The sequence below is a fragment of the Talpa occidentalis genome, unplaced genomic scaffold (assembly GCF_014898055.3).
Source record: "Talpa occidentalis isolate TD23 unplaced genomic scaffold, MPIMG_talOcc4v2.1 talOcc4.16, whole genome shotgun sequence".
NCBI lineage: Eukaryota > Metazoa > Chordata > Mammalia > Eulipotyphla > Talpidae > Talpa > Talpa occidentalis.
Window position 1 is genome coordinate 1,367,814 of NW_023601653.1, and position 21,760 is coordinate 1,389,573.

At 63.2% G+C, this 21,760-nt stretch overlaps 1 protein-coding gene across 3 annotated transcripts in view; it reads right to left on the reverse strand.

Annotated features, from left to right (window-relative positions):
• Positions 1–5,424: 5,424 nt before the first annotated feature.
• Positions 5,425–21,760, reverse strand: part of ATXN10 (ataxin 10) — a 50,965-nt gene continuing 34,629 nt past the window's right edge. Inside the window, exons 8-10 of one of the 3 annotated variants that reach the window (XM_037513384.2) lie at positions 13,771–13,834; positions 9,054–9,241; positions 8,235–8,687 (exon numbers count right to left, since the gene is read on the reverse strand). In XM_037513384.2, coding sequence (XP_037369281.1) covers positions 8,682–8,687; positions 9,054–9,241; positions 13,771–13,834 — 258 coding nt within the window. In that variant the 3' untranslated portion in view covers positions 8,235–8,681. Of the gene's footprint in view, positions 5,728–8,234; positions 8,688–9,053; positions 9,242–13,770; positions 13,835–21,760 lie in introns of those variants that run through there. The other 2 variants (XM_037513383.2, XM_054695974.1) reach the window with 2 other exon arrangements.

Consider the following 21,760-nt stretch of genomic DNA (forward strand, 5'->3'; position numbering starts at 1 on the left):
TGGTGGGGTGGAGGTTCTGGAAGGTTCTGGCAGTCTCTCCCCCGACTGCCAGCACGCAGTTCTCACCCCTTTTCACCAAACCATGCGGCTCGGGGGGGTCGGCCCCAAGGAGCAGGGGGCCCTGGTCCTGTCTCCCCGCTCCCCTGGAACCCACCCTCCCCGGTGCATGTTCTGGCTCGCGGGCCTGCACCCCATGGAGGCAGGCCGTGCACCCAATGTCCAGAGACCCAGCCAGGAGGGAGCGGGGAGAGAGGCAGGGGCCCCAGGAGAAGCAGTAGGTGGGGGGTGGGGGGCGAGGAGAGGAGGGCAGGGCAGGAGGGAGGTGGGGCCAGAAGGCGAGAGCCCGGAGAGGCAGCGGGCGAGGCCCGGCAGCCGGAGCTGGGCCCAGCCGATTCTCGATTCTCGCTCTCGGGCCAGGGCTCCGGGCCTCCGGCAAGCCCTCTCCTCGTCAGGCCTGGGAACAAAGGCCTCCCGTGTGCGCCTCCGAGGTGTGGGACCCGGTGACTCAGGACCTCACATTCAGACGGTTGTGAAACCCGAATACCTGATGAGGGCCTCTCGGGCGGGAGCGGGTGACAGTGGGATGCCGCGTTCCGAGCCTGAGTCATCGCGCTCTGCCTCGGAAAATACCCAAGTCACCCCAATTACAGCATTATCAATCGCCGCATCGCGCCGTAACCCAACCCAATGAAACTGGAGAAAGTGCCAGCTGGGCCGGGCCGGGTGGAATCAGCCCTTGGCGGAGGCTGCCTTCCTGGCAGCGGCCTCCCGGGTCAGGCCAAGCCACAAGCCCTGTGTGGTCCAGGCGTGCGGAGGTGCGGCCCGTCACAGTCATGGAAACTCGGGCCCACCGGGCCAAGGCGCTCCTGCCCGGGAGGCCGGGCCAGGGCCCGGGCAGGAGGGCTGCCTGGAGGAGGCGGGGGGGCCGGCCGCTGCAGGTCAACACGCACACGACGTCCACCCCGAGGGCGCGTGGCAACGGCTGCCCTCGCCGACCTCACCGCCTCGACTGCGCCGGGGCCACCGTCCCCGTTTCACGGATGACGAAACCCCAGGGCCGGCCCTGTCCGAGGCCTCCTGGCGGGTAAGTGGCCTCCGCGTCCTACCTGGCTCCGCCTCGCCGCTGCACGCGCTCTGCCTCCCGCCGAGCAGACCCACACGCGGAGGGCGGCCCGTGGGGGCTCGGCGCCTGCTCTAAGGCCCAGCCCGGCCCGCCGCGCCCCTGCAGGGAAGCCCACGGTGGGCCGAGCCCCGTCCTGTACCCTGGCGGCCGCCCGGCCTGGAGGGAGGCAGCGCAGCGGCCCACCCACGAGCCGGTAGCTCGCCATGCTCTTAATCAGTAAGATATGTTTCTGGAATAAAAACCGCATCAGCATTTTTATTTTCAAGTTCAGACAAGGTTTTTTTTTTTTTCTTCTCGATTTTCCTTCTTATGGGCGAGGCTAATCTGCCCTGACTGACAGGGCCGGGCCCGCAGCGGCCCCTCCCGCCCGTCAGGTGTCAGCAGGGCCGCGGCCACGATGACCCACCAGAGGGCTTCGACGTGGGCCCGGACCTGAGGCCGGGCCGGTCCCGGCCTGCGTCTGGCGGGTGCGGATGGACGGGCGGAGGGAGGACTTGGTGCGGACACCCCGCCCCGCCGAGGTCCGTCCGGGGGCGCAGGGAGCCAGGGTCTGGGCAGGAAGGGGGAGGCCGGCCGGAGCAGAGGCGAATGGGGAGCAGGAAGGGGGAGCGGGGCGGGGCCAGGTGCGCGGGGAGCCCCAGCACCCGGGAGGGGACAGGGAAACCTCCCTGCAGGGCGGGAGGGCTCTCCATGGCGACAGGGTAAACACTGCTGCTTCCTCTTCCCCTTCTTGGTACTTTTCCGAGCACGTTCAAATTAAAAGTCTCTGTCCCACGGAGAAACGGGGGCCGGGGCCGGCCGGGACAATGGAGCAGCCGCTACCCCGAGCCCGCCGGAGGCCCTGGCCAGCGGGGCCCGCAGGACCGCGAGGCCGGGCCGGGGAGGCCGGGGCGGGGGGGCCAGAGCCAGGGCGGAGGGGGAGACACACCAAGAAAACAAAATGAAAAATACTAAAATTTCGCAAACACCCCAAGATTCAAAGTTCCCGCCCTGGAGCTGGGCTTGTATTTCATATAGGGGGCGCGGGGGAGGGGCGAGTCCCACGCAGGGATCCCCAAGGGGCAGTTCCTCAAGGTGGGGCCTGCCGCACCCAGGAAGCCCAGGGCATTCCGGAGCCCGCCGGCCTCCCGCGCGGCCGCGCGTGCCCCCTGGTGGGCGCCGGGGGTACTGCCACCGCGCCGGGGCAGAAGTGGGGGCATGCGTGTGTGTCCCCATGTCTGCATGTGAGTGTGTGCGTGTGTGTGCATGTGCGTGCGTGTGTGTGTGCATGTGTGTGCGTGTATGTGTGCATGTGCGTGCACACAGGTAAGCTGGCCACTGGGGCCAGCGCTCAGGGGCAACGAGCCCAGGGGTGAGCCGCTTCCATGTCACAGGGGGAGGCCGCGGGGCGGGCAGCTCCGGCTGCGGTCGGCACCGAGACAGGGAGCGGCCGGGGCCGCGGTGGGCAGCGGGGCAGCGGCCCCGGGGACATGAGCCAGGGGCTTCCCCCACTCCCTGTGTCCTTCTCGATCACGCCTGTCTCTTCTCCCAGCCTCAGGGCGCAGGCGTTCCCCGCGCACGCCCTGGCCAGGGGCAGCCGCTGCGTCCAGCGAGCCCGGGGTCTGCTTAGCGGCCTTCCCGGAGTCAGTCGCTTGGTGACCCTGCCAGAGCCAGCTTTGGGGTGCGCCCTGGGGTGCGCTGGGGCCTCTCTCGCTTGCCCACTTTCTATTCCAGCGACTTCAGCTTTTCTTGGCGTGTCCCCCCACCCCCCAGCACCCGGCGCTTGCTCTCCGTCTGCCGCCCCGTCAGGGAGACTCAGATCCTTAAATTTAAATCTCCCTTTTCTACCAAGTTCTAGACTCGCCTTGAGCACGGCTCGAACGGCATTTCAAGCATTATCGCGTACGCGAACATGCCTTACAACTTCTCCTCTGACCCACGAGCTATTTGTAAATTTAAAGACATTTCTAAACAGCTATTTCTCGGGTATTTTGTTACAGATTTTAATTTAATTCTGTTACGGTCAGAGTTAGACGTGTACGTGAAATCACACACATCCCATCTGATTTGAAGCGCAAAAATTTCGCACCAGGATAAAACCCTGGGCGTGGACAGGGGCCGCGAGGCCGAGGAGGAAGCGGGTCACGGGGACGCGGGCGCCCGGCCGCTGCGCCTTGAAGCTACTGAAATTGTCAGGGATGATGTGCTAGCTCCGTTTTGAGGTGCGGGGCCTACTAGCCGCTGCAGTTTAGACTATGTGCAGCTATAAAGAGTTAAGATGAAGAAGGTTAGACCTCAGCTCTGCATGCGGGCAGAGTTTTCCCAAAGTCCTGTTACCGGGAGGCGACGTGGGAGACTGAGCTGGAGGAGGGCTGGGGTGAGCCCCGCAGGCAGCCTCCTCCAGGAAGCCTTCCCTGAGCGCCTCTGCTCCCGGGACAGCCCGCGGAGCCGCTTCTTGGCTTACCGGCCTGCCCTGCCCTCCCGGCGGCCCCACCCCGATCTCACCTGCAGCACGGCCTTGGCTGTGTCCTCCCGCGGCTGGGCCATGCCAGCCAAGACCCACAGGCAGAGGCCCCTCCTTCCCCGGCCTGGAGCCTGAGGTCTGAGCAAGGGGCCGCCTTAGCAGCCCCATGTGTCCTTGTCCCCTCTCCAAGGCGGTCGGTCAGCCCGCGGGCTGGTGCGCCTGGGCGCAGGGTCCCCGGTCACGCTCCGTGAGGAACCTCAAACTCGGAGGCGGCCGCCGTTTCTGCCCCCCTGGCGTGAGGGCCGGCCCAGCCCACACCCTGGCCCCTGGGATCCACTCGCGCGGTGGCCGGGCTGGTCCTGGCTGAGCTGCTTCCTCGGTCCCCCTGTGCGACCTGCCGCCTCCCTGGCCTTCCTGCTGCCGCAGGCGAGCCCTCTGCCGGCTCTCAGGGCCTCCCCAGCAGCCTTTGCAGCCCATCAGGGCGACCTTGTCAAGAAACTTAAGAATCTCGCGCTTAGGCCGGGGCCGCTGTCTCCAAATGCTTTAGCCGTGAGCTTTCCGCGCCCAGACCTGCAGTCCCCGGAACGGACACCTGGGTGGGGGCAGCTACAGCCGTTCCCCGGCCCCCACGGTGTGGCTGATGCCTGCCCTGGCCCTCGCTCCCGCCTGTCTGGGCCCCCAGCGAGGCCCCAGGCCTCGGGGCGCGGCTCTGTCCTCACGCTGTCTTGCTCCCAGCAGTGCTGGCGTGGCTCTGCCCGCGCCTGGGCTCTGCGCTTCCGGATGCCCTGCAGGCACGGGCTGTGCTTCCCGACCCCCGTGGCGGCCGAGCACACGGTCACGGAGCTCTGCAGGCCGCCCGGGCGCGGTGCCGCGCTCGCCCCTCCGTCCGCCCAGACTCGCCATCTGTCCCGCCCAGGGTGGGGGTGACCGGAAGCTGCCCCTCGCCCGCCCCCCTCCCCGGGTCCTGGGGGGCTGCAGAGGCGCTCTCAGCAAGGCGCTCCCTGCTCCTGGCTTGCTGGGTTTTGTCGCCTCCGGATGTTCATCAGCTTTTTTGAGCGTGAGTTTTTGCTTTGCTAATGTGGGGACGCTCCTCAGCTGAGTTTACAAACAGGCCACGCGGACCGTGCGTCTCCGAAATGGCAGTGACGGGAGGTCAGGCCTGCCTGGCCCGTCTCGGTGACACAGCGGCCGAGTCCCTACGAGGCAGGCGGGGGCCGGGGGCGGGGTGGCGAATCTTTCTGCTCTCCCTGGGCTCTCCAGCCTCAGGAGTGCCCACCTGGTGCGCCCACTCCTGCCCCAGATGTCCTGTCCACCCTCGGCCCGGTGCCCGCCTGCGTCAGCACCGTCAGGGCTGCGGGTGACGGCCAAGGAGGCCAGCGGTGCAGAAGCCTGATGAACCCATTTCCCTCCACGAGGTCTGCCGCCCCGGGTTCCTGGGCGAGGGCGTCGGGTGTGGGCTTGGAACGCGCCTCTCCCCGCGGCCCACAGGGTCCGATGACCTCGTCCCCACACAGGGACCACGCGATCATTCCTGCCGGAGCTCTCCCACCTGGGTGCACACGGCCCCCAAGGCCTCAGGCGGAAGCCCTGTGCCCGCGCTCTCCCGGGCCCCGTGGCCGACTCAGCCCCTTCCCGCGGATTCTGCCTCCAGCGAGTTCCTCACACCCAAGCTGTTCTGTGTCCCGCAGCCGCAGGCTTGCCAACCCCGCCCAAGCGCTTCTCCCTTGCTTCTCCCTCTTCAGTCCGTTCCCACGTGGCAGGCGGGCCTGAAGAGCCTCGCGTGGGTGTCCCCTCCTCTGCCCCAGCACGTGCGGCCAGGACACCGCCGGCTCCCCTGCACCCCGGTCAGCGCGCTCTGTCCGTGCTCCTGCTCCGTGCCCCGCGCCAGGCCCCGGGCCTGGGTCCTGGCTGACCCTCCATTGTAAGTGTCCGACTTACCACTCTGTCAGCACCGTGTGCGTCTTCCTCACAGCATCACCCCAGCCGCGGGGCTCTCGTTCCATCTCCTGGCTTGCTGGTGCCTTTTCTGGCATCCTCCTCAGGACACGAGCTCCACGGTAGAACTCGGGGTGCAGTTGCTGTGGGGCCGGGGGGCTGCGGAGGCCGAACTGTCTCAACACAGCCTGGCACACAGAACGCGGCCTGTAGGTGCCGTTTCCACCTGGGGGGCAGGAGACACGTCCGTCAGACGCCCTCGGGGGCCAGAGCTGAACACGGGCCCCACAGGCCCGGTCACGGGACCCCAGCACTCGGAGCGCTCGCTTCCTCTCGTTCGTTGCGCTCCAGGCGGTGGCGGTGTTGGGCCCGTTTCGGAGGAAACTGAGGGCACAGAAGCCGCACGCGGTGGCCCAGGCACGGGCGGCCCGGCGTGGCCGTGGGGCTCGGCTGACGTCAGGAGCGTGAGGGAGGGAGGCAGTCACGTGTCCAGGAAAAAGAAACGCGTTTCGTGTTTCTGATTTAAGCCCGAGGAAACATCAGGCCCTTCGGAGTCCGTTCCGTGGGCACATCCGCCTCCGGTGAAAGTCTGCTGAGCGGGCGGGGACCACCATTCTGTTTACAGGAGAAGTTATTTTTAAAATTCACCTATTTTGTAGGCGGTCAGTCAGACGCACGGCGTCAACCATCACCGAGGTGAGGTGTGACTTGAGAGAGCCGAAGGACACGTAAAGACGCGTGGGGAAGAAGAAAACGCATCCGCATCCCGCAAGCGCGAGGGGCGAGTCTGAGCTCCGGCCCCGGCCCCGGCCCCGGCCCCGGCCCCGGCCCCGGCCCCGGCCCCGGGCGTCAGGACCTTGGACAGCGCCCGCCAGGCGCGCGGAGACCTGGCCCGGCAGGTCCTTGCTGGACTTCTCTGCCTTTTAGAATCCACCTTCACTCTACGCCTCTCCAGACAGGCCGCCTCCTCCGCATGCAGGTGTCAACAATGATGAGATTCGTATGTTTGCAAGTTTCCCTCCTGCAAAGACTGGCGCTTTTGTCCCCGCACCTCTGTTCATTCATTCAAGAATAGAAGTTGAGGGGTAGTAGAAAGTCATTTAAATAATATGGAAGTCTCCGGTGTTACAGGAGAAGCGTATCAACCCCTGCAGAAGAGGGTGGACACCAGACACACTAGATGCTGCCCTGACTGAAAGCTTGCTATCCGATAGCCCCAAATACTTCAATTATTTCTCTATGCCCCATGTTGCAAAGTGAACGTATTTTACTAGTCCCCAAAGCCCTACAGTTAGATCTAGAAGTTACTGCACAAAAAAGTACCTTGTTGGTAGTTTCTGAACCCCGGCGAGGTGCACTGCGTGGTACCTGTGCGTGAGCACGCGCCAGACACATCCCGACAGTGTATCGTCAAGACTGTGCAAGTAAGTATTCTGACTCTTAACGCCCACTGTCAAAGCAACATTCTGCAAATATTTGGATTCAGTGTCAAGCAAGAAAGTGCCTTTCTCTGCTCTTGCAGAATGAAGAGGCTTCAAGATGGAGCTGCTTTGCCCCATTTGCTCTTGAAGGCGACAATAGACTCATAAAACTCGCTGTGATCTGTCTCCACAGAGCCTGCAGGGCCCGGCTTCTTCTGAATGGCTGACTGGGAGGACAAGGAAGCTGTTGTGCCGGAGGGAATCACCCGAAGGCACCGGCAGCCACGACAAGGCCCCCAGCTCTTCTCCCAGGCCAGCCACACCCCTGTTCAGAACGCACAGCCCACCTCCCGCAGGCACAGCCTCCCTCCTGTCAGGGTGTCCGCTGCAGACTCACACCACCCGCTCCTGGGCCCCGGGGTGTGTGCATCCACCAAGGGGAGAGCAGGGTCTGTTGCAGACTTGTTGAAAGGAAGAAAGGGACCCCCCCATGCCCCCCACCCCCCCAGGTCAAGCTTCTATTTAGAGAACCGGGTGTTAACTCTTTGTGCTCTAGGCAGAATGGCTTCTCTGTGTGTTTACAACCCCGCATAGCTCCTCTGCTGGTGGAGTTTCATTGGCAAGAGAAAAATGTTACTCGGTGACGACAGTCCTGAAGTCGAGGGCGCCTCCGTCACAGAGCACACAGGGAGCCAGCGGGGAAACCGCCTCCACTACCAGGCCAGGCCACGCGGGCGTGACCCCAGAGACTCACAGCGCTCTACTGCGGAGCGGCCCGCATTTCTGCAGGACTTCGGCGGTGTCTGTCTGCTTTGTTTAGGAGCTCGAGGTGCCCCATGCAAACCCCTCACTACTGGAGTTCGGTGAGGCGGTGGCCCAGGGCTGGGTGGCTCAGCATTCCCAGCACCCTCCCCACGAGAGGCTCTGCCCGTCCTGAACATCTGGATGCTTCCAAGGCTTCAGGACTCCTGCCACTGGCCCTGCCCCTGATGTGAGTGGGCGTGGAGAGAGAGAGGCGCCCGCAGACACACTGGTCACTCCCGCCCCAGAGCCCCGTGTGGCTCCGGGCCCCTCCAGCCGCACCGCACGCGGGGCCCAGCGCACAGAGCCGACCTCGGGGCACCCCTTCACGTGGCAGGAGGGAGGGGAGATGCGGGTCTGGAAGGAGAAGAGTTAACGGCCAGTCCCTCCCCAGCCCCAGCCGCATTCCAGAGGGAGGGCCCAGCCCCACACAGGCCCCGAAGAGGGAGCTGCTGCTCTCAGCCTCTCTCCAATTAATTAACTGGAAGTGAGTCTTGTCAATGTTTGGGAAAGGCAGAAAGGGTGAAAAGAGACTTAGAATTAATCAGTGAGAAACCACTTCAGCGCCCGCCAGGGCTCAGAAAACCTGCCGAGAGAGGAAAATGAAAGGGCGAGGCAGGAACGGAGCCCGAGGTCTTCCCGAGCCGGGAGGCGCCCTCAGTGAGGCGAGTTTATTATTTGCCGCCACAGGTCAGCACAAGAAACCACTCAGGTGCACACGAGCCCTCAGGGACAAAGGCAAACCCGACGGCTACACTTTTAAAGCAAAAAACAAAAACGAAAAAGCCGGGACGCTCATGTACGGGCACATTTAAGCTTCTACACGCGCGGTCATCTATCATCTAAGAGATTCACATGTTCCCGAATCCGACTGGGGACTCTCCGGACACGGGCGACGTCACGGCCACAGAAGGACAAACTCCGCAGGCAGGAGGCGAAGATCCGGTGTCTGGAGAGCTCACTCCTGAGGAGAAAAGGGAGGCGGGCTGCAGGTCTGACAGTCTCTCCGTGAGACTCGTCCACCAGAGAACAAGGACAGTCCAGGGGCCGGACGCGGGGAGACCTGCTCCCGCTCCCGCTCCCGCCTCGCCCCGCAGCCGCATCTGCTCCCTTTCAGGAGACCCTAACTCCGGCTAGAACCTTCTGGACCATGTGAAAACGGTGGACTTTTTATTCTCTCCCCTAGGAGGAGTTTGAAATTTTAACTCTTCGAAGGAAACGGCAGCGCAGAGGCCGGCCTTCTCCGCAGGCCGGACGGGCCCACCGCGTGTCACGGAAGCCGGCGTGACCGGGGCTGGGGCGCCCTGGGGACACGAGGCTCAGGACTCACCTGCGGAGGCTTGTCGCTGGTGGATCTCAGAATCAGCTTGTCACCCCTCTTCTCCACTTCAAACCCCATCTTTTTAAGCAGGGATGTGTCTGCCAGGCCCTGCTCCTCCATCTTGGCGATCAAGTCCTGGTTGCGGCTGTTGTCTTCCGTCAGGTTCCGGATGGCGTACACCACCCACTGGGTCAGAACTGGGCAGAGTGAAGGAATCTCCCGGCACAGCGTCCGCTCCAGCCCCTCCGCGGGCACCCCACCCAGCACCCGCTTTCTGGGGACTGTGCTCAGGATGGGCACCCAAGTGGGAGGAGCTGGAGATGCAGCACAGGCATGTGCACACATGTCTGTGTGTGAGCGTGGGACACCCACGACAAGCGCACGCAGGCACAGTACCTACTTGTTGAAAGAAGGAACGAGAAGCAGGGACTCAGAACAGCCACCTCTGCTGTTGATGGACACGCACACACACACATGCACATGCACACGCACACGCACACACTCACTTTTCCAGTGAAGGGCCCACCCACCCTCCCTGCCACAAAAGGGATCAGGAAAAACAAAGTCCTCCCCACCAGCAGGTGTTTCCCACTGGGGCATTTCTCACACCAGAAATGGGTGTCTGGCCCCTAAGGTATCAGCCTTTGGGTAGTCAGGACCCCTGAAGCTGACCTAGTCCCCCACCTATGGCGAGGCGGGTTCTCAGACTGTGTGAGCTCCAACCACATGACGGGGGGGGGGCCTCCCACCCAGATGACCCCCCCCCGCCGCAGAGGAAACAGAGTGAGCCCCCCACAGACACCGGCGCTGCGCTGAGCTTCAGAGAGAGCTCACGGGTCCCGTGGCTGCTGACGGGAGGCGCCAGGCTGGCGCCCGGTACTGCCCGGGGACTCCCCGGTGAGGGGAGGACCAGCGGTGTCCTGGCACGGGAGGGCGGCGGCGGGGGAGACTCCAGGTGGGGCGACAGCGCGACCCGGAAAGCCCTTTCACGACAAGGAAGGATCCTGCTAAGGTGACAGGTCACCTCCGAGTCAGGTGAGCTAAGGCCGAACTGAAGGGAAGATGCCCCCGCCAGGAAAGGCGCCCGCGCCCCGAGGCGGGTGGGGCTGGCCCCGGCCATGCTGAGTGGCCCGCTGGGGAGGCCGCTGGCTGAGGCGGTCTTACATTTTCAACAGCTGGGAAAATGCAGAATAGCACCTTGTGACACATGAAGATTATCTGAAATTTAAATTGCGTCTCCATAATAAAACTTGACTGGCGCCCAGCCCGGCCCGTTTGCTTGGACCCCCTGAGGCTGCTTCCAGGCTGAGCCGCGGCAGAGAAAATGCAGCCGCAGAGCCAAAAATATTTACTGGATTTAGATCTTTACACTCCGGGTCTGCCAACCTCGGCCATGGAAGGCACCAGCAAGTATCTGCTGAATGAATACATGAGCTTTTAAACGTTCTGGCACTGAAAACGTGACTTTATTTGAATAAAAACGAGTTAAATATGCTCAAAAGAGCTCACTGCTCTGCGGGGTCGGGGTCTGCACGCCACGCAGCTCGAGCGCGGAGGCGGCCACAGGCGTCTGCAGGGGACGCGGCTCCTGCCGCTCACACCAGCACAGCGCGGGCCGCGCCTGCATCCTGCTCCAGGATATGGCCCTCAGGTTTATTTTTATACAAAAGGCCCACATACGGCCACAAACCCGTGGATGACGCGGCCGACTCCACAGAGCACTGCCCCGGGTGGGGGCAGGAGCACCCCCGAAAGAAGGCGTCTGGGGGCTGTCTGAGAGCAGGGCCGGGCACACCCGCTTCACGGGGTGAAAAGCTACGACAAGGTTCCCCAAAACAAAGGTGCTTAAGGAGCAGCTTTCCCATCTCAAATAGTCTCCTCAGACTATGCAGAAGCACCTGCACAGATTTTTCAGGGTGCAAAGAAGCAGTCCAGCTTCTAGACTGTTCTGGAAGCGCTTCTGGCGCCAAGGCCCGGAACACTGGCAAACGCGCCCTGCCCACCAGGCAGAGCACCGGCCCGGCGCCCTGCTTCCTGCTGAAGGGGCGATTCTCGCCTGGCCCCTAGTCATGGGTCAACCCTGCCAGGGCGCGGGCAGGGGGAGCAAAGCGGGAGGCAATTGCCAAAGCGTTGCCCCAGGACCCCGTGAGGTGCTCGCAGGTGCTCACAGCCGCAGGTGCTGGTGGCAAAGGCCCGACGCACTGGAACTAATTTTGTACGTTGCGTTTTCTGGGATCATTTTACCGACCGCTTAAAAGCGCAGCAGGGGAGACGCAGCCACAGTCGGGCACCCACGTCCAGACGGGTTCCAGGGCCAGCCCCAGCCCCACCACTGCTGACCGAAGCCGCACCGAAGGCCTGTGAGCCGCGGGGCCGCTCCCGGGGCAGCTCCCGGCAGGGACAGGGCAGGGGTGTCTGCTGGACACCTGCTCAGGAGGGGCGCCCGGCGTGGTCTGTCCAGGCTGGCAGGGCCGCTGAGTAGATGCCAGGCAACGTCAGCTTTCACAGCCAGGCAGCGCCCGGGTGAGAGGGAGGGCACCGCAGGCCTGGGGTCCAGGCGGCACTTCCAGCTGCTGACTTAGGAGAGAGACCTCAGGCCGTCCGCTCTCTGTGCAAGCAGCCCAGGCAGCACCCGCCCCCTCCGGCCTCGCGGGACAGCGAGCCAGCGCAGAACAGGCAGAGCAGGGAGGCTGTGAGGGATGGCTGGCCAGTGGGGGCCGGGGCACCTGTCTCCTCTGTGTGAAAATCCTTCTGCTTCCCGTTTCTGCCCTGGGGGGCGGGAGCTGCGGGGCGGGGGAAGGAGAGCACCAGCTGCCAGAGCGCCCTGGGCCCACTCTGGGGAAGCTGAGCCTCCAACTTTCGGGTTCAAGCCCTGGGAAGCCGTTGCCAGGATACCCTAAAAGCTACAGAAAACAGACCCTTCTTCCTCTTTCACTTTTGAATGGGTCTATTTAGATGCTGACTTGATCTGGGTGCAGGGGGTGGGGTGCAGGGGACAGCGTGTTACCTCTCCCTGGCCTAGGAGCACCAGAGCATTCCCCAGCCCCAGCCCCACTCCCAGCTCCAGCCCCCAGCTCCACCCCGAGCCCCAGGCCCAGCCCCAGCCCCCTGTTCATGTGTGGTGGCCCTGCATCCTTCTCAGATGCATCAGGAGGTGCTGCAAGTCCTTCTTGCACAGGGAGCGCTCATCGGTCACGGCCACAAGGTCGTGTTTAAGAAATCGCTGCCTTCCCAAGAAAAAAGCTACAGTCTCCTAAGACTCCTTCTAAAGCCCCGTTTTACCCCTCACTCCGGGGCTGACTCACGGGCGCGAGCGGCTGTGAGTGGGGTGGGCTCGCCCTGCTCACCCTCGTGGGGAGCCCTGCCTGCCCGCCTGCCGCGAGGGCTCCCGGGCTCTCCCCTTGGGGACGCGCCCTCCCGGGCTATCGGTGTGAACAACCAGGCATCGAGTCCCGCTCCCAGCACCTCCCAGACCCCGGCCTGCACCCGCCCCCCCCGCGGGCCCCAGGGCAGACCCGCCCCGCCTCCCGGGCCATGAAGACAGCGCCCGCTTATTCCTATAAACTGGGTTTCTGCTCGCAGGTCACAGGCACCACGGAGGCCACCAGCACCAAGGGGAAAGAGGCGCAGGGGAGGGAGGAGGAAGAGGGGCAGGAAAAGGGGAAAACCAAGCTCGGGGCTGGGCTGGTCCCTGCCCGGCCACTCCAATGAAAACAGCGTTAAAAAGGCCCACATCAAGGACATCGGCAAACACAGATCAAAAAGAGTGAAAGAAAAACATTTCCAATAAAGCTCAGCTGTTTCTGCTTGGAAACACCACCGAGGAGAAACCCGCTCCTGGCGGGCAGCTGGGACGCAGCGCGGCCGGCACCGGTCATCACGCGGCGGCCGTGGCCAGACACCAGCCCTGCGCCTCCAGGCCTCAGGCCGCGCCTGGGTGGAAAGGCCTGCAGGAGACCAGTGCCCAGGGCCGCAGGGGGCCGGGGGAGGCGGGAGCCCACCAGGGACACGCATGTCGGCTTCACGCCCGCCTGACCACCTCGGCCTCTCGTGCAGCGCAAAGCCTCACGGCACGTCTGGCAAACAAGGGCGGCGCCCAACCCCTGGGGTGGCAGCATGGCGAGCCGCTCACCAGCCCTCAGGAGCAGCAGAGACTTTGTGGGAGAAGCTCTCCTGTGCCGAGAGCAGGCACAGCCCCCGCAACTGACACCCCCACGCACCACGCGTCGTGCTCTCAGCGTCTGCGTCCTCAGCCACCGCTCAGCGCAGGCCCGGGCAGCCAGGCCAGGGCTCTCGGCCGCCCCGGCTCACCTGGGGAGGTGACACCTCAGACCCGCGCGGGCATCGAGCAGGCGCCAGCAGACCACCTGCCAAGGGGCCAACCCACGTCAGGGCAAGGCCGCGCCTCAGCTTCAGAATCATTTCTGAAGGACACGAGGCCTCCCTCCCCCACTGAATGTGCCTCCTGCTCCCGGGGTCACGGGCGCCCATGTCCGAGGTGGCGGAACCACTGTCATGTCACAGCGGCCCCGAGAGGCGCGGCCCAGGACCGCCAGGAGTGGTCACGGCCTGGGAAGGCGACGGCGGCACACACCGGGCCGCGGGGAGGTCTCTGCCGGGGCTTCCCCCGAGCCGGCTGGGAGGGTCTGTCAGGGGAGCGCGGGCTGGAGACACGGCTCGGGGCAGCGCCTGCGGCCGCCCCCCACACCTCGCAGGGGAAGGATACAGGGGTTGCTGTCGTCCACGCTGCAGCCGTCCAGGATCAAGGGGATGCCGTCCAGCTCGTTCACCTGGGGAGGAGCAGACAGATTTACGCGCGTGGCAGAGCCCGGTGGGGCGGAGACCGTGGGCGACTTGTTTTCCTTTTCCGCCTTGCTACTCGCCGCTCAACCCAGAAACACTTAAAGACAGTGAAACAAGGAGGGCGCGCTCGCTGGTCACGTGATCGGGAGGGGTGGGGGGCTGCAGTGAGTGGGGGAGTCTCGGGCGACCGACGTGCAGGGCGGGGGCTCGAGGGTGAGTCTTCTGCGACCCTGTGGGGAGGGGCACGTATTTCTTCCATCCCCAAAAGCGGCGAAGGGCCGGCGCGCGACGCAGGGCGCGGGGGGCACAGGGAGGACGCGGCCGGGGCGGTGGGGGGGCGGCCTCTGGCACGCCCGGCTGCGGGGTTCTGGCTTCTGAACCCTGCATACATGTCAGAGGGCTCAAACATTGAATCTGTAAACTGTGTAACGGGAAGACAGACCCGCGTTCATCTGACGACATGAAACGCCAACAAGAAACAGACCGCGGGACAGAGCAGCAGCGGCCTGTGCCTGCGCCCTGGGGGACGCTCGCGGCCAGAGGACCCTCGACGCCCCCCGGCGGGCAGGACACAGGGGCCGGTCCCCGACTCCAGGCTCTGCTCGTGTATTTGGCTGGAAGCAATGGGTGGACAGTGACTGTCACTGGATTCTCAGCACGGAAAAGCACCGAGGCAAAGAAGTGAATTTTACCTTCAAAGCTAAATTAGGAAGACGAGCGTGAAATCAATGACGTCATTTTCTCCTTGCAGAGGCCGTTCTCCCTGGCTGTGCCCTGAGCAGGTGAGGGCGACACAGCTGCGCCCCCAGAACAGCACCAGCTTCTCCAAGGGGGGTGCGGCTCGCCCATGAGGTTTGGGCATGCGAAGGGCCGGCCTGGGCCCTGCACAAGGTGGGGCCCCGGGGTCAGGGCAGCCCCGCAGCAGGACGCGGGCCAACCAAAGCCGCGTTCCCAGCCGGCGATGCCCTACTGGGCTAGGGTCAGCGCTCGTAGTCTCCTGGCGAGCGAGAAACAAAAGCCTTCGAGTGTGTTCGGCGCATGCAAACGCCTCCTCGCAGGGCTGGGAAAGCAGAACCCCCAACGGTCCGAGGGCGCAGTCTCCCGGGGCACAGGAGAGGCCACGGCATGGCACGGGGAGGCACCAAGGGCGGATCCGGAGCCCTGAGTCGGGTCAGGCCGCGCCGTCCCACGGGAGCTCATCCAGCGTGCGCAATGCTCGGTCCAGTGCAGGCGAGGGCAGAGGCGCCACGACCCTTGGGCCAGCCCCGCAGACGAGACCGCGTGGACGCAATAGCTTTGGGAGGGTCAAGGCCAGGTTGGGGGGGGGGGTCACCCGGCGCGTGAACTGGGGGGGACAAGGAGACGACGCGTTTTCTTCTGTTCACACCTCATGAAACAAGGAAGTCGTCTGCTCTTCAGCCCAACACGTGGGGGGTGACCGGAGCCACAGCAAGTGGGTCAGCTGCTGCGAGGGGCCGCCGGCAGCCCCCAGGCACCCCTGCACGGGGACGCGGGCTCCTCCGGGACAGACGCAGCGGACGGGGCTGACAGAGGGGCCTGCGCCCGCCCCAGCCACGGCCACGGGGGCTCTGCAGGCGTGTGGTTCCGCTCGAGCCACAAGGGCACCCCGGGGAACAGGGCCCGCTAGCTGGCCCTCCCCGGCTGGCGCTGACAGCGCCTCCATCCCCGGGGCGCCTGGCGCTAGCGTCCTGCCCGTTTACGAGCCGGGCTGGTCTTTTTCATCGTGTCTTTAACGAACGGTGCTGGGAAGCCGGCGGCGCGGGGCCACCTCCCGGGCCCGTGCTCTGCCGAGGCGCGCTGGGGTCGCGGCTGTCCGCCTGCTTGTGCTTTTCCCCTTCTCCTCTTCTCCTGACTTGAGAGGATATTCTGCTCCTCCTCTGCTCTTCACTAATTACCTACCACCAGTTTTATTTGTAAGTGGTTGCTTTAGGGCACAGCGGGTGCCTAATGACGGTCGTTTCTCAAACAGCCGCAGACCGCGGCACCCGCGCGAGTCCGTTCTCGCTGCGCTCCACGCGGCGTCCGGAGGGTGGTGCGGACACATTTTCTTCTTATGGCTTGTTACAAAGCCCCAAATACAGCACAATTAAGCCTGCTTTTATTTTACATGAATTCAAAAGTGACGATAAAGGTATTTTACTTTTCCCACACACGCACCCTCTCCTCTGATTTCTTGGAGCGAGTCCGGAGCGCCCAACGCCCCCCGCCGGCCATCTCTGCCTCCACCCCTACCCATGCGGCCCCTCGGCCTTCTGACAGCACAGCTACTTCGGCTGACCACAAATTCTCTCTACTTTTGTCTTTTGGGAAATGTCCTTCTCGTGCCCTCAGTGTTGACGGATATTTGGGCTGGATGCGTAACTCTAGGTTGATGGTTTTCCTTTGGCCCTTAAAGATGTCACTCGAGTTTGCAACGCCTCTGATGTCGGCCTCCGCCCGCATCTTTGTTTATCTAGACTGACGGCAAGAGTCGGTCATTTAAATTAACAACGGAGTAGAAAAGATTAACCAAAACCAAAAACTGGTTCTTTGTAAACATTAACAGAATGGAGAAATTCCAAGAAGACCGAGAAAAGCACAATCTACTCTAACAGAATAGAATGAAACAAGAGAAACAGCGTCAGAGAACATTGCTAGAATACTGACTTTGTGGAAAACAAATACAGGCCTATAAGGGGTGGATATTTCTGACAAAAGAAGGACATTTCCAAGTGGTCACAGCAGAAAACCGGAACGGAACAGTAACTGAAAGATGTAAATGCAGAAAACGACCAGGACTCACTGGCAAAAATAGCCAAAGGCCCAAATGGCTCTCGGGCAGGTGCCGCCCCACTCTGAAGGTCCAGATAAGCTGTTGTGAGGCTGTGAGGAGGAGGAGACGCTTCCCAGCTGGCTTGAGAGGCCGCTGTACTTGGCTCCAAGCCAGGAGACAGCCACAGGCCCAGTTAACCCACCAACAGACACCGGCCCCCCAGGCCAAAAAAAAAAAAGAATATTAAATCATCAAACAAGTCACACAAATTCATCGTGCCCTCACTGAACACCGAGCAAGGACGCGAGGACGCACATCACCACGTGGACCGCCCCGGTGTTACAGACGGGGGACAATGTCCAGCCCCACCTTGCTTCTTACTTTTAAAAGAGAGAGAATTAAACTCGCAGTAAGGACAACATACCAGCAGCGATCGTGACCAGAGGCCAGAAACACGTGAGGGCTGCGTCCCCGCCCGATGGCGAGACCTGGCTCAGCCAGACCCCAGGACTCCAGGCTGGGATCAGAGCGCGTGCGCTGGAGGCCCTCGCTCGGGGGACGCAGGGGGCGGGTATGGGAAGCAGGGGGACAGAAGCCACCGGCTGATCCCGGTGAAGGGAGGGTTGTATTGCTGGGGTTGATTTCAGGAGCAAAGGTTGGACCTTCTCGAGGCCAGCCCAGCCAGATAGAGAGGTCACTACCAGGACGTGAAACCCCCCAACCCAGCTGGGTTTGGTGGCCCGGACCAAGAGCAGCTGAGCGAGGACGTGGTGCTGGACTCGGAGAGGCGGGGGCAGGAGGGATGGTGCCCCGGATTCGCTCACACCAGGAGGGGAGAGTGTTTCCGAGAAACGTCACCCGGCAAAGCTGGCCGGGCCCTCGCCTGCCTCCTGGGGCGCCGAGCACTGCGGCAGGGATGGGCTCCGGCTGGGGCGGCTTCCAGAGACCGGCAGTGGCTGGCCACCTCCCTGGGCTCCTGGGGGCCGGGGCTTTGACAGACCTGTGTGCCCATTAATTTAAGCCCCGGGGCATCATGACTTGGCGTTGGGCTTGGTGAACCAGAGATGCCGCCGGCCGGGCAGGCGAGGGTGCCCGGGCCCGCCGTGCTCGGAGTCCTGGAGGAGAGCAGAGCAAGAAGCTGGGAGGACACACCGGACTCCGCTCTCTGCGCCCTAACTCCTGGGGACAGGGAATTTGAGTTTAATGTCTTTGGTTTTAAATTAAAATGAAATGTAATCTTTGGATTTTAAAATCTCCCTGGGAGTTTGATAATGAGATGAATTAACAGCCGGCCACAAGGGCCCGCGGGCGGCGTGTGATTGCGGCGGCGCGGGGCTTTCCCGCAGTCCCTTCACATGGAATGAATTTTCTGCCTTGAGGTCAAAGTGATTTGGGAGCTAATTTGATTCTTGGATTGGTCTGACCCACTTAAGAGTCTTCTGGGGGGCAAACACTCCCCCCAGTATCCTGGGGAAAGAAAGGCGTGTGGCTGGCACAGACAAGGGCGTCTCATCGAGGGGCAAACAGTCCAGACAGACGCAGCTTCGCCCCCAACAAGGGCACCCCTGTCCGCAGAAGAGCCCGATGGGGCTCTTCTCCCCGGGCCGGGAGCGCCGTCCTGACCCTCTGGCCAGCAGGCTGTGGGCTAAGCCGAGCCCTGGCCACGCGGAGCCGAGTGTCTGCCTGATCCTCCCCAGCCTCCGAGCTCCCGCTGCACGGGCGTGGTTCATTCATTCTATGGCCGCGATGCGCCCTTGGGCGTCAGTAACTACTCGCCAAAAAAAACACAAGTGTGTGAAGGAGGCAAAACAGCCCTCATGACTCACCCACCCCCTGGCCCACTGGCACACGGGTAAACACGCCCCAGCCCGAGGTCCAGCAGGGGGGCGGGGGGCCGGGGCGTGGGCGGACCTGAGGCTGCGCTGCGGACTGTGCTGACCGTGAGGGGACCGGTGGCCTGGAGGGGTGGGCCCTTTAGACGCGGTGGCCTCTACAGCGACAACACCTGTACGGAGACCAAGACCACAGAGCGGAGCCCGAAGGTCTGGGCGCCCAGGAGGGAGGGAGGTGCAGAGGCCGCAGCGCAGAGACAGGAAGGGGCTGGGCAGGCAGGGACGGGGGAGGGAGGAGGCGGCAGAGTGTGCGAGCGGAGCCTGGCCCCGGAGGAGGGGGCACAGAGGGACGGGGGCTTCGGAGCCCGGAACCCACTCTTTGGAAATGCCGATCCCTGGGTCTCTCCCGGGCTGCCTGAATCAGGGCGCAGGGGCCTGTAGCCACCTGCTGGTTCAACACAGGCCACACTTCAGAATCATGGCGGGAAGCAGCGGCTCTCCATCCTTGCTGTGAATCGCTGGAGGAGCCTCAAAAACTAGGGCTGCCTGCACTCTCCTGGGCCTCGTGACAACTGTACGTGAATCTTGGGGGCGACGGTGAGTGTGGGGTGTGTGTGTTAGAATATAACCTGGAAGGATCAGGAAAATCACTTCAATATTTTTTTCTATGTGTAAATGAGCCGCTGAAGGTTTTATGCAGGAGAAGGAAAAACCCACTCCAGTTTCCAGGGCGACCCTGGCCGCCTACAGGGCAGTGCGAGGGGCAGGCAGCAGCAGGGAGCCCAGCTGGGGGCCTGCCGGGGCCAGGCCATGGGCACGAGGGCTCACGGGGGTGGGGGTGACTGCTGGAGACCCAGCCCGGGGACCCAGGGACAGTCTGCTGAGCCCCTGCCGAGCTGCCACTGCAGTGGGAAGATCCCACGGCCGACACAGGGCCCCAGGGGCACGGAGGCGCTCAGCTCATGGTCGCCATCAGCAGGAGGCAGTAACCGAAACACGCAGCGAGATTTCCTTACAAGTCACGGCCATCAGTAGAGCAGCGTCCACGGGGCGCCGTCAGGGTCACTCCTTTCAGACGCTATTTCCAGCCCCGATGACCGTGAGCTGTCAAATACGCAGCGTCTGGCTGTGCTGAACTGTGGGGGGCACAGATGTGCACGTGCAAACCCCACTGACCTGGGTAAGACACGGCTTGGTTCCAACCGACTGTCCCAGCCCTGGCGCCAGGAGCACACGGGTGACCGGAGGAGGAGTTCGGCGTCAAGAAGACGGCTGGATGCTGGTGACCAGGCCCGTGCGAGGACGCCAGGCCCAGGAGGGGGGCTCGCCCCCACCCGCCCCGCACACCTGCAGGGGTGGCCCGAGAGGGGCGGCCTCACGGCCAGTGCGGGTCTGTCCAGCCGGAGCATCTCCACTCAAGAGCCCGCAGCCCGCGCTGAGCGCTGGGACCCCGCTGTTATCGCCTCTGTCGAGGAGCCAAGCTGCCTTTACCTTCACGATGGTGCAGCAACACTGTGCAGGTGCTTTCTCAGCAAGCAACACGTGGGTGCGCTCGCTGCCCCAAGACCCCACCCCGCCCCACCGTCCCTACAGGTGTGCGGAGTCTCAGCACTGCCGCCTGCCTCAGGTTTGCAAGCAACTGCTTTAGGAGATAAAGACCTTTAACAGGAAACTTCTGTGGACCAACCGAGCCAGCCCCGGCCCTGAGGCCGCAGGAGCGGCCCGGGATAGAGACACGGAGCAGCCCTCCCCGCGCCCCGCCAGCCCCCGAGGCCGCACTAGGGACGGAGAGCAGAGCACACAGCAGCCAGGAGAGGCTGTTCCCGACGGCGCGGTGGAGGCAGCCCGGCCTGGAAGCGCAGAGAACGGGACGGTGAGAGCAATTTTCATCCCATGCCCAGGTCTGGAACGCGAGCCCCTCCACTTCGCGGGCATTTCTCCTGCTCCCTCACCTGGCGGGTCAGTCTTTGTTCAAACGAGTGGAGTCGGCCGCTGCTCAGCAACAGTCCAGGGGACTTGCTGAGGGCGGCGCCATGTGGCCTGGGCCCGGGAGGACATCCCAAAGGCGTGAGCGCAGCCGAGTGCTCCCGGCGGCCATGCTATCCTCCCGGACCCCTGACTCGGAGTCGCCCTCTCCTCCAATGACACCCAAGGGCGCGAGGACCCGGCGCGGGAGGCTCCAGCCCGAGCGAGGCGTGGCTCTGCTTCACCACCACCACGGTGCGGTCACGACAGCCCCAGCCCCGTGGCCGAGCTCCCGCAGGGCTGGACCCATCGTTCCACCCTGTGCCGGTGGACAGAAGGCGCCCGCTGGGCTGGACGGTCTGTGAGGCAGGGCTCTGCGTGTCTGGTTGCTCCTGTGTTTCGTGAGCCTAGGGCAGAGCCGGACGCGCAGCGAGCATGTGGTGCTCACGGCCGACGCCGACCGAGGCGCAGAGCTGCCGGCCGGGCTGAGGCTCGAGCCACCGCTGTTCACTGCACTGTGAGCTGGGTGGGCAGCCTTTTTCTCTAAAGGGCCAGAAAGCAAATCATGTAGGCTTTGCAAGTCACACAGCTGGCTCTGTCACAGCTGCCCAGCGGTGCTGGTGCGGCCCACGAGTGGCGGACAAAGGGACGGGCGTGTCTCAATAAAACTCTATTTGCAGAAACAGGCTGCAGGCAGGAGTCTGTCTCAATATAATGGAGCAAGGCAGATTCGCCAGGGCCAGAGACCCCGCCGTGCAGGACGCCCCAGCTCACGGCTCATGCTCCCCGCGAAGCCTCCAGGAAAGCAGGCTCCGGGCCTTCGGGGGGATCCGGAGCAGAGTCCCCGCCCTCCTCTGCGCCTCGAAGCTGGAGCCATGACCGAGCCGCCGCTGGGCTGAGAGCACGGGCAGGCGTGGAGGGGCGTGGGTGAGCGCGCCGGCATGGTTAATCCGAAATCTGTTTTCACAAGAAAATCTGACCTTATGTTAAGCAGCATGATCCGGAAACAAAGCAAAACTCCATCTGGAAGACAGGCAGGCCCGGGATTGGCCACTTCTGTGCTCATAAGGAAAACAGCCTAACCGAAACCAAACACTAACCTGGTTAAACATGAGGCTGCGCATAGCTGAGCGCATTACTCATCCCACAGCACAATAAAGGCAGATCTGCAAGTGCCCTCCCAGCTGTTTACCGCTCATATTTTTCTTGGAACAGAAATGCATTTTATATATTATATGAACCCGTGAAAAACACATACCTGGTAAAATATTTGAACACAAACCCTGTACCAAGAGCATTAAGACGTGAAATATTCCATCATCATAAAGGAATTTCGAGTTCAC